We start from the raw sequence: 12,569 nt of genomic DNA, 5'->3' as shown, positions 1-12,569 counted from the left end.
ATTATTATATATCTTTCTTTCACAACAAAATTGATTATTGACTATGCGTGATGCAAAAATACATCGAAAAATATGCTTGTTGTAACACCCCCTCCATTGTTATTTTGTTGTTGTTGTTCCGACCTTACATTTTTGGTAAAATTATTTTTATTTCGCCGACTGACTGGCCGATGGATCGACCGTAAGCTACTATCTACTTCACCGCTAGAGCAACTAATCAAGTTAGAATCCCCTAATGCCTTTTTGACGCTGCTTGATTCCCAAAGAAAAAAAAATATTATATGACTATAGCTTTATGACAACGAATTAAAACAACAAGTGTTAATTTATTTTTTTGCCGTCGGTTTTTAATTAAATTGATAAAACAATAGTTTTTGTCTGTTTTACAATAGATATGATGTATCGTCGACACCATGGTGTAATGTTTTATATTTGTTTGTGTAGTCAACGAAACATGATCATGAAGTGAGTCCACGATTTTTTAAAAAAAAAAAATACGTATCGTGGTTCATGCTAAAAATGATGTAAACATGAACCATGATGATAACAAACCTTTTCAGAGTACTGTAGCAAAAGCATACCTACAATAGAGCATACATAGATACCCAAAGTAGGGCTAATGTTTTGTACCAAATTTGATTGGAATATATAAACCACCCAAAGTTGGGTTTTTTAATATTGGCACTTTTTGGCCGACTTTGGTTAAGAATAACAACCACCCAAAGTAAGGCATTTTATTATTGACGATGTTTAACTGACTTTGATTTTGAATCAAACTACCCAAGGTATGGTCATACCGGAGTACTAGTTTTTAATTGTAATACAAATTTTGGATAGCCAGGATTTTTTGGTGTTTTGAGTGTGGTTTCTTCAAAAAATATTGCAAAACAACTATGCTTAAAGAAGTCAAGACTTATGAAAATGCACATCTTTAATTCGCACTGAAGTGTTGCGTATAAAGGTGTTCTTCTTTTAGTTGTAGGCCGGGGCTTTTGTTTAAAATATGCGTTTTTTTCTTAAAATTATCTTTTAACATATTATTTTTCTGATCGGGATAAAAAACTCCTTCTTTGACTAGGCCTACCTTGGTTTAATTGCACAAAGCTAACCAAAAGGCATTTTCTTGCAATACAGTAGTTTTATTATACTGGAAAAAAAAATTTTATGCCCTCTTTTTTTCAATAAGCACTGTAAATTTTCACACATGCACCACATAAGGCAAAAATTTTAAAAACAGGCAGCTAAAAGTAGTCAAATGATTTCGCCCAACTTTGTGTCTGACTTTGTGTGGGACAGCCAAACTTTTAATGTTTTAATAAAAGAAAAGACCACAGAAATCAACTGCAGTATAAATTTTTCATTGCAGTTAAATATTATGGTCAAACTGTTATAAAATTTGAACTTTAAATTACAATAAATCCTGGTCTAACAATCTTATGGTATTCCAAATTTCCTATCTTATAATTTTTGCTGATAAATTTAAATAATGCTACTCATTTTTCCCAAAAGTTTTTTGTTTATTTTCCAAACTTTAACGATTTTAACACTGGAAGCTTAGTAAGGCTAACTAGCTAACCACGTAAAAGATATAGATATTTACACTCGCGTTGCTATAAGATTGCTAGATTTGACCAAACAAGTAAAACCAACATGAGAAGTCTGCCATTTTACTTCGGTGGGATTATTTATTTCGTTCGTTTCCGTTCCTCTGTTTTAACATTACGTCATTGCAATTTTATCGGCTGCAGGCCACCAAAATGACGTAAAAAAAAATTAAATGAAAGTGCAAGGGCTTCAAGCTCGACCCCAGCACCTTTTACCGTGTGGCGGTGAAAAGGCTAAAACTATCAAAAATCGCAGCCATCGTTGAGAAGCAAATAAATCCTGGTGACGAGGTTGCGAGGGCTTAAACAACCTTAATCCCAGAGCCCTGTTGATATCAAAAGTCTCGACTGTTATAAAAGGATCAATTTTGTTCTGAAAGCCTTTTATGGAATTTACAAGTTCCTTAATTTTTACAAGACTTAAGAAAGTATGTTGATCGTTTCAAATACTTATATACAAACAATGACCACACTATCCGTTATACATTTTTCAAGAACAGTTTTAAGGAGACGAGGCAAAATAACTTGATTGATCGGAACAAAAACACTCAATTTTTTCTTATAAACGCACACTTTTCGGAAAAATCATAAATAATAAGGACATGACTTAACTACCCAGCAATGTTCCTACTATTTAGAAAAAATAGAACATAGGCTGCAAAAGGTTTTTAACAATCAAAAACATAACTCCAAAATCACGTCCACTGCATTAATTGAAAGGATTAATTAGAAACATGTTTTTTTTTTCAGAAATAGACATAGAATGTAGTAGTAAAAGTTTCTTAATTTTTGAAAATTTTACATGTAGGTTTCTTATAAAATGTTTCTTATAAAAAAAAAACGTGTATCTATATCGTCCCTGGTTAAGTCGTCACCATCCGATGATTGTAACAACACGGCTTTTTGTAAAAGACCCCAGGAACGAAGAGGGCAACTGTACATACTTTTGATACCAGACACAATAAAATGAAACTTAGAGCGTTTCAAACCGTCCTGGATCAGTTTTCCAGAATGGTATGGCCGGTTATCCCCCTGGGGACGCGTACAGCGTTACCCCGAAAAAAGGAAGAAATGGTGATTCCCCTTGGTACAACTTTCTGTCCCCCGGAATTGCTGCACACAGCAAAAATCATTGAGCCGATGGTGGGCGCGTGGTGTTTTTTTAATATTTCCTCTTTCTGTTTCCTGAACCTGAATATAAAAAGGTTCTTTCCACTTTTTCCGTGTTAAAACACATCAAGAATTATAACTAATAATGTCGTGAAGAAACAGTTGTAAAATCAACACTGCACAGAATAATCAATGTTTACAGCCTGGTAGTTGGCTTAGGGGAACGATCCTGTGTCTTGAATAATCCCTTCGTTTCTTTTGTTCTTTATATTACCTAGCTATCTATTTCTAACCAAATTCTGTAGCTAACCCTCCACAACAGGAGGGTTAGCTACAGAGTTATTATTATTATTCCCAACTGAATCCTTTAAATTAAGACTGAATGTTGATTTTTCTTGCTTTAAATTTGTGGTAGCTAGCTATACATATAGCTAGCTGTCTGTGCGTGTATTCACATATAACTAGCTATAGTCTAACGTATCTTTCGTCAATTTTTTCTTCTTAGTATTTGTTTTGTTTTTAAATTTCTGTGAGAGTTTGACTTCCTAATGTCGTTTTTTTATATTGGACCTACTCACTTTCAATTTGTCAAAGGTTACTTCTCAATGTTCACAAATAGACTTTTTTGGGTTATTTGGTTAGATTCAAAATCTCAAACTTTTTAATTCTTGCATGTTTTTTTGTTTTATTTGCTTAACCTTTGCGGGCTGTTGTGTTAATTGTTCTATACTGCAGACATTGACTGAACTGATAGCGCGCTTTCAATGAATCTCATTTACTTTTGCAGCCTTTCATCCAGGGAACATTTTTCAGGGAAAGCTGTTTTGCTATTTCATGAAATAGCTGAAAATCTGCCATTTTCTAAAAAATTACAACCAGGATTGTAGGAATGATGTGTCAGGGGATCAGGGGGAAATAAAGGCCTCTTCCGAGGAAGCCCCTAAAATGCAAGTACATCCTTATTCCTTTGTATTACATCATTACAAGCTTTAAATAACCTCAGCATTGGTAACTTGAATTGCTGCTGTAACTGAAATATTAATAAAATTAAAAAGAAAAAGTTAAATTGATAGATTAATGGAGCTGCTTCTTAAAAGTGTTTTAAAATAGGAGTTTGCAGCTTTATAAATTTTCAGAAAATCTCCTTAAGAAATACCCAGGCTGAAGAAAAATGTTGCTCATAAAAAATCATAGTCTAGAAATCTTTGGTTATCATATGTCTATTGCTCACCTTTACATGTTTTTTTTTGTCTATATCGCCAATGTAGTATAACTTGATGAAGACAAGTAGATTGTGTTTGGAGGTTAAAAGGTGAAGGAAAATGAAACTGTTAGAATCAATTAAAGTCAGGATGTGACCATTAATATAAATGTCTTCTTACCAGTTCCTGATTTTAATTTATATCTTTCTTGTTGTGAAATTTCTTGTGTGGGACAAAAAGATTTCATGATTTCTGTTTGTATGCACTTGGTATAGATTTATTTATTTTACAAATTCATTATTACAATTATATATATATATATACTATATAATAATGTATTTCCTAACATAAAATAACATTTTGTATATATATATAGTATAATGCATACAACAGTTGTATACAAGTTTATTAAAATAGGTTTATAGGAAAAACACTGTCGATGTTTTTGCTGTGTTTGGTGGAAAAATATAACAAAACCGTCAGGGGCAACTGTGAGGGAATGTCAAAGGACAGAATTTTTTCACTGAGTTTAGTCACAAAAAAAGATATTATACCGTATTTTCTCTAACAAACGCCACCCTGTATTAAACGCTGCCTCTATTAAACGCCGCACTTCTAGCTAGATAGTTGAAATATACGCTGCCCTCTATTAAAACGACACATCATAGATGCGGCGTTTTATTAGATAAATAAAGCAAACAGTGAAAATGGAGTTTATAATAGTTTAACTTGTCTTCTGTTTACAAATCCTTCTACAGATAAAGGTAAGAACGAATATTGCTTTTTCCTTTTCAACAGTTCGTCATAAAGAATTTTTTCTTGAGTTTTACTTGATGTGTAACATTTGAATTGCGCAGGTACACTTAACCCAACCTCTCTAAACCTTTTACCATTTATGGTTGCGTGTACGTGATTATCTTTAATTCTAATAAAAATTAATGCAGGCTTCCACAGTTCTATTGGTATATGTCCAACTAAGATTTCTTTGTCTGTCATCATTTTGTACGATCCGACAAACGTCGCTCTCTGATTAATGCCGCCCTTTAATAAACACAGCACCCACAAGCTTCATTTTGCAATAAACGCTGCTGTGTTTATCAGAGGAAAAACGGTATACATAAATGCAAGAACTTTGTAATCGGCGTTATTTATACATTTTTCAACATCTCTATTGCTGTCAGCTTATTGCTTTACATTAATATTTGCAAATGCAATGTCAATCTGTGATATTTGCAAACATTTCTGTCATTAATGTGTGTTGTAACTTTTAGACCTTTTAAATATTTTGGTAATCTGACAACCCCACAGTTGCTGGTATCTTATTTGCAAAATCCTTGATTTAATGCGCTTATCCATAGATGAAATTTAAGGGATTAGGGTATACAGTTCTTGAACCCTAAAATTAATCAAGGATGACAAATTGATATCATGTTATTTTGCATATGTGTAAAAGTTTTTGTAACGACAAATTATATACAAAATGTTAACAGTGAACAATGTGCAAAAATGAAATTATTGGCTTCTTTTTTATGGCTTAGGAATCTATCAATCAACAGAAGATTTTTTTGTGTCTTTTAAAAAAAATCTTTCTCAGCATTACTGACTTTACACTTGTTTTTTAGAACCTAAAAAAAAAAATTAAGTTCACTAGTGATAGAATAAATAAAAGTAAAAGATGGCACATGTTGATATTGTGCAAGAACTGTTTGACGATGCATCGCAAAATCCTACAGCTTACGAAAACCAACCACGTCAACGGTTGCGTTCTTGGCTCACAGATCAGTTGGATTCTGGAAATTGTCCTGGTTGTGGGTGGATAAATAAAGATCTCAAGATTTTTAAGCTGACCTGGAAGCATTATGGAAGGCCTGGGTTTGATGAAGACAGAGTATGTTTACTTTATAATTTTGAGTGCCTTGTGTTTCAGATTAGATATCATATGAAATAACATATATATCAACACAACATGTGCAACCTGCTTTAATCTCCTTAACTTTTTAAAAGATGTCCTGAAACTTTCATAATCTGCTTAAAATAGGTTAAAAGATTCCTTATATCTCCTTAAATTTGACCCTGAAAAAGAATAACAGCCCTGATCAAATTTATCAATATCTTCAATGTCCTCTGATATATCTGAAAAATGTGTCGTTTTATTTACTTTTTTGAAATTATTACACAGCGTCAATGCATTACTGACTTCAAAATATTGAACAAGATTATTTCATTGTACTTATAACATTGGAGTCAAATAGCTTGAAAACAATGTGGTAACGTCAATTATCTTTAACCGTGCAGATTACTAGGTAATTAAATTTTTAGGAACCAATGGGTTGTTATGACAATATTTAAACTTCAATCTCTCAAAACCGTTCGTATAAAGCACATGATTTTTTACATTGTTTTAATCCGCATTTCAAGCTATAATGTATGGAAGTGATTGTTAATAAATTGTAAAAAAAAAATTTAACAGGCCACTGCTGACATCATCAAATCTCTAAGTCCTAGCTTTGTTATTGTTACTCTTCCTGAGTGGATTTTTTTACAGGCCTTTGTAATTTTCATTTTATTATTTGATTTTGATATTATGATTTTGTACTCATGTTTGTCTTTACAGGATGCTAAAATTTTCCGTGAATGGGCACGGCACACTAAAAGATATTCACCAGGAGATCCACCAGATGTTTCAACATGGAAAACAAGGTTTCGAAATGCTTTGCATAAAATGCCAGACATAGAGGAAATGGCTGGTCACCATCAGTTAGATGGAAATGATCCATACCGTGTGTACAGATTTCGTTCACCAGGTGAGTACATGACATCCTTTTTGTTATGTTTTTAGGTAGCAATTTTCTTCTTGTCTGTTTCATTAACTTATTTTAAACTGCTTTTGGTTTATAGAAGAAATGGAAAGAATTCGCAAAGCGCAAACCACAAATTTTGCCGCCATGCCAGCAATGTCACCAGCATCTTCTTACGTTATGTCAGAACCAGGTTCACCCTATTGTAAGTTCCCAATTTAAATTCTTTTAATTTACAACAATGCCAATTGTGTTAGTAGTTACTCAATTATTGGCAGGTTACAACTCGCAAATAGAAATGTTGCCTTTGTAAATCATCTGTGAAGAAAATCTTAATAAAATAATTAAAATCTCATTTTTCATCAATTGTTTGAATCTATATAATGGTTGTTGCAAGAAAGTAAAAAGGAGGTTTTCTTAGTAAATATTTGCAAACTGCATTCAAACCTGTTAATTGCTAATTTTCGCATCTGAACAAAGTTGCTCTTTTTTAAAATCGGATGACACCAGTCTTTAGTGTTTTTTTTTTGTTTTTTTTTTTGCTGTTGTACATAGCTTTGCAAATTTAGCCTAAATTCGAGAAAAAGCACAAAAATTTATGTCTGCTAAAATTAGCATCTTTAAGTAGCATATTTTTTCAATTTTTTATTAACAACTATATTTTCATGTTGTTTGGAACTATGATCTTTTATCTGTGCGCATGTCGTCTAACTAAATGTGCGATTGCGGAAAAGTTTTTTCAGCCGTTATCTTAGTGATGAAATTTTCGTGAAAAATATTATTAGCAGGTGTAATGAGATTTGTTTCAGCAGTGTCACATTTCATATTTCAGGCCCTACTGGAAATGCCACGAAAGAAATTGACAAGATCAAGCAGTTTTTGATAGATCAAAATGAGGTAAGAGCCAACATGCTAAGCCTATTTTAAGTTGTTTTGCTCGTTTTCCATCTAGATTTATACTTGTTGTTGTGTCAAAAGTGGAAATAATTCCATTTTATGTGCAGCTGGTTTACTTGTACTGCAAAATACACTTTGTAGCTCAATGTTATCAAAGGTTGTAATAAACAGGGAGGGTGTGGAGAATTCGTAGAAATTTCATAGTCTACAGTTAGAAAAAAGTAAAAGCCTTCTTAATATTGTTCACATTCAAAATGGTTGTGCCACAGCTTTACTTTTGGAAGATTAAAAATTCTGAGGAGGCAAGAAAAATTAGAGCTAACAAAATAGTGGGGCTAACTCACCTTATAGTCAACAATGTTTGGATCAATAAGATACTTGAGAACTAAAAGAAATTTACTTAAAATGTTATTGGAAGACATTGGAATTAGAATTGAATGACTTCTTCTTTTTTATTTATTCTGTTTTGCTATAGGTTACCTTAACAAGCTAAGATCACCTCTTTCCTTTTTTAGGTTCCACAAATGCCACAACATAGTAAGTATAAACCTTGCGCTACTTTTTTTTGTGTATGTAAATCTTGTTTCTGTTTCTTTTTAGCCTGTATAAAACGTTATGTTATTCCCAGAAGCATTTATTTTCATTGCTTCAGGATAAATGCTTTTTATAAAATGATTGTGTAGCTGTTTTTCTGTCAACAAACTAACTATTTTGCACTCTCTGACGTAATCTTTTAATTTCTTAATGCGTTTATTGCTGTCTGCAATTTCGTTTCATGTAGGTGAATTGTTTACGTCATGCGTTGAACATGGCATCCCTACATGTAAAATTAATGTCAACAATAGGGTTGCTACGCCTCCTCTATTTTAATGTTTGCATGTTTTTATTTTCTTTAAAATGTATCACCTTTAAAATCTCCTCAAATATTCTCAATTTTTGGGGGATTATAAAAATGTTCTTTAATCTCTTTAATTTTTTAATGAAAACACCATGATCTTTTCAAAGGAGGTTTAAAATTCTCATCAAAAGTGTTTAAATCGCAACCCTGTTAGATAGAGTTTTTAACTCTTAATTCTTCGATACTTATCAACCATATAATCTCTGAAGCTTGGCATTTCTGTATCTTAAGCTGCGTTGGTCAATTTTAGGGGAGGAGATTTTATCTAAATATGTAAGGATTTTCAAGGCAAAAAATAAGAAATAAATTGCAAACATCTTTCACTAAAAAGGTTTGTGATTGTGAATAATTGTTTTTTTCGTGTTTAGGACATTTACCTACGTTCAATGATGAGGACTTTGACGATATTGAGGTTAGTGCATCTCACTGATATTAAAAACGTGCGGGATGCACAGTAATCTGTTCGGTATGACAAACATAAATACGCTAAAGGTCTGACTGAAAAAAAGAATAGGGGGGCGGGTAGAGGTTATGAATTTGAATTTCTGGAAATTGAAAAAAAAAGCATTAGCTAATAAGGTATAACGAACATATATGCTAAAGGTCTGACTGAACAAGTGCCCTCGCAAATGACTGTTACTTTTCGTAAAAAGCCTCTGTAAGAAGGATTATAAGTTGGCGTTGATAAAAAATTCTGTGCTGAAATTTGTATATCAAAGGCTTTTTTTTACCTCGACGAAAAACGCCCGTTCATCTAGACGCCTTATTTGACAATAGACGCGTATACATCATTTGTGGTCCTGTAAAAAGGGTGTGCTGAATTAGAAAACTGAAGTTACTTTATGAATAATTTCTCGGGTTCTTATTTGGTTTGGGTTTTTTTGGGCTTTTGTTTGTTTGTTTATTTCTAAGTGTTGTAATTCTTAGGGTTAATTTGTGACATCCTGATAAAGTGTTGGACTTTTTATATTATATTTTTATATAACACAAGAAGCATTTTAAAAAATATCTGTAGCTAGATCGAGATATTTATGTTGTGCTATATTTAGAAAATTCTGATGAAAGAAATGGCACCAAACAAACAAATTAAAATGGAAGTTATGGAATGTCAACAAATGCAGAACGCGAAGCTACAACCCCCAAGCAACATACCCATCACTGGTGAGTAGAAATCATGCCTGGTTACCTTTGAGTATTTTGAGTCACGTGTGTTTTAAAAGATGTCCATTAAAAAACTTGACGGGGAGGTTAATTCAAAAAGTTTCTTAATTGTCTTCCTAACACAATTTATTTCATTCTGGGAAATAGGTCCCAGAATGTAATAGTCCTTTTATAATCAAAACATTTGCGGAATTTTATCCTTAAAAATAATATTCAGAAAAAAATTGTTAACCCATTTTCCAAGCCTTCTTCATCGATATTTCGTGCAGTCTTGTGCGCTTTTTAGCATGAAGTAACACTAACTTTGCAAGAGATCCTTCTTCTTCTTAATTTATTTAACGTCGGAGAAATAACTATGTACATATAGCTTATATAAAAAAAATAAATAAAAAAAATAAATAAATACATATAAATATACAGGAAACTAATCAAATCCGAAATAAAGCTACAGCGCAACCATTTTGAACACAATAATTTCTTTTAAACAAACTAGTTGGTAGCCCGTGAATAAATCGCCCGTCCTTTACATATCGCATTTTGTGTTTCCGTAGAAAGATTATTCTCTCTAACATAACAATGTTTTATCGTTTAGCTATTGGGATCAAGTTGTTTTTCTCTGAAAAAGAAGTAGGCAGTCTTGTTGTTAACACCCCACACGGTGTGCGCATCGCGTATGAACCTCCACCGCCAGTTCCTACTGACATTGTTCAAGAGGATGGTGCCAAAGAAGTACTGTCGAACATCTATGGACCATTGGAAGCCCATCAAGTATATTACCCGTATGCCGAAGATGATAATTCGCAAAAAATGCTAAATTGGATACGACGGGGGTTGGTAATTGAGGTTAAGCCTAATGGAGATATCTATGCCACCAGACTGTGTCAAGCCAAAGTCTTTTACTCAAATAACACACAAACACAACCCAACGAACTGAGAAGGTCTCAACAGACCTTAGTGTTTAGCTTTTACCGCCAGTTCCTGCCCGGTTTATCGGCGTACCAAAATGGACAACGCGTTCCACCGTCATGCGAAATGTATTTTTCGTTCGGTCAAAAATGGTCGTATCACGAGCCGTTGAAGGAGGTTCTCATCCACTGCTCCGTGACGCATTTCTTCTCCAAGAAACTGTTTAAAGATGCGAAGGCGAATAAGCCTATTGAGCAGTTAGTTTCGTCTCAAAATCCTGATGATGTTCTAAAGGAGAGGATGGAGAAAATCGCCCTGGCTGATGCATATGCTTAAGCGTTCTTATTCTTCCGGGGTTTTTGTACTGTTATTATCGATGTAAAAATTGCACGGAATGTAGAAATGTTGTATATATAGTCGACGCTATATTTTAAACGCTTCTAATATACTTTTATTTACTATTTCCCATAATTTTTATTTGTGTATTGTTATGTTATGTTCACTCTAAAATGTAAAATTTTTTATCTTTTTTTTTAATGCCATTGTTATGTTTTATTTCAGCAAGAATTAATTTCATAGCACAGAGAAAAGTTTCTGACTGTATGTTACAAGAAATGAAATGTATTATCTAGGATGGTACACCCCTCCGCAATTTACATTTTTATTTTGTAGGAAAGAGGTGATAATGTAAGATGAATGAGACCCCCTAAATCTGTCAAGTTTGAGGCTGAGGTCATAGGTACTTTTCACTGCTAACTCCCAAAAAGAAATGGAAAAGTAGATTGGTAGATTGACAGATAGCTTGCTTAAAAGTATTTAAAGGTATTAAACCCGGCTGTGGCCTGAAATTTCAGAAATTCTTTAAATTAAAAGATATTCAGACTGATCTGAAAATATATGTAAATATGAAATGTTTATCGGGAATGTGTTTATCTCCTATTTTGTGTCATAGTGTCGTACACTCAGCATTTTCCTTGACTTTAATTTTTTTTGTAGAAAATACTTGGCGATGATTAAATTTAGTGGAGAGTGTAGTTTGTAAAAACAAAACTTTCCTAATGCAATATATATCGAGTTCATTATTCATCGCTCATTTGACTTAAACTTTTTTTTTTGTCAGCAAAATTCGTTTTTCAATTTCTTGGAGGAATTTTACTTTATTTAGCATAGGTTGAAAAAATTGCTCAATCTCGCTAAATCAAATCCACGCCTTCCAAATCTTTAGGTAGGTAGTATTTCAATTGTAAATTTTATTAGTATAAATGAAGCAACGTTTGTTTTGGGAATTAATACCTTATTCGTAATTTTCGCGCGCTAACGTCGTTGCCTGAAATTTAGTACAGGGATTGTGTGCGAAACCTTTCGCGCGAAAATTATCACGCGCGAAAAACCTAATACTACGGTATATATAATAGTTATATCAATAATTTGTGTAAAACTCGGAATTTAACTATATTTTACTTGCTTTTTTTGAGGGAAAGGGAAATTTAAACTCGCGCGAAATACGTTCATTATGCTATTGTAAAAAAGTCAATAGGCGCGAAATAATTTTTTTTGACCGCTGCAGGAAACTGTATTCGCGCGAAATTTGGTAACGAATATGGTTATCTAATGAACGCTTGTTAAAATGATAACACGTTGAATTCTTCTATATTTATGTGTGGGAAAAAATCAAACAATTTTATTCTTTTTTAATTCTCTTTTTATTATTTAGAAAATAAGTTTAGTAATTAGAAAGATAAATATTTATGAGTTGGAAAGTTTTTTTTTACCATATCCGCTTTATGCGGATGGCAACTTCCCCTGCACAACCCCTTCCGTAGTTTCTTTTTAAAATTTTACATATATTATCAAACATCCTCGTCCCAAACAGAAGAAGAGCCCTGAGATCGAAGTTGTGTTATGAACATCGCGTTTTTCAAAACAGAAAGTTTAGATATGATTATTATAAACGGGAAGTGAAACTTGCCTTGAAGTGAAAACAAGTGAATAC

The 12,569-nt window shown here is 32.9% G+C and overlaps 1 protein-coding gene across 1 annotated transcript; it reads left to right on the top strand.

Annotated features, from left to right (window-relative positions):
* Window positions 1-5,513: 5,513 nt before the first annotated feature.
* On the top strand, window positions 5,514-12,328 carry LOC130614020 (interferon regulatory factor 8-like). Its single transcript, XM_057435406.1, has 8 exons — window positions 5,514-5,804; window positions 6,531-6,720; window positions 6,815-6,919; window positions 7,547-7,611; window positions 8,127-8,148; window positions 8,878-8,921; window positions 9,559-9,670; window positions 10,263-12,328. The coding sequence occupies exons 1-8, from the start codon at window positions 5,592-5,594 to the stop codon at window positions 10,910-10,912; spliced, it is 1,401 nt and encodes a 466-aa protein (XP_057291389.1). The 5' UTR covers window positions 5,514-5,591; the 3' UTR covers window positions 10,913-12,328.
* Window positions 12,329-12,569: the final 241 nt, after the last annotated feature.

Source organism: Hydractinia symbiolongicarpus, chromosome 11, assembly GCF_029227915.1.
Source record: "Hydractinia symbiolongicarpus strain clone_291-10 chromosome 11, HSymV2.1, whole genome shotgun sequence".
Classification (NCBI taxonomy): Eukaryota; Metazoa; Cnidaria; class Hydrozoa; order Anthoathecata; family Hydractiniidae; genus Hydractinia; species Hydractinia symbiolongicarpus.
This window is presented reverse-complemented; position numbering and strand designations above follow the sequence as displayed.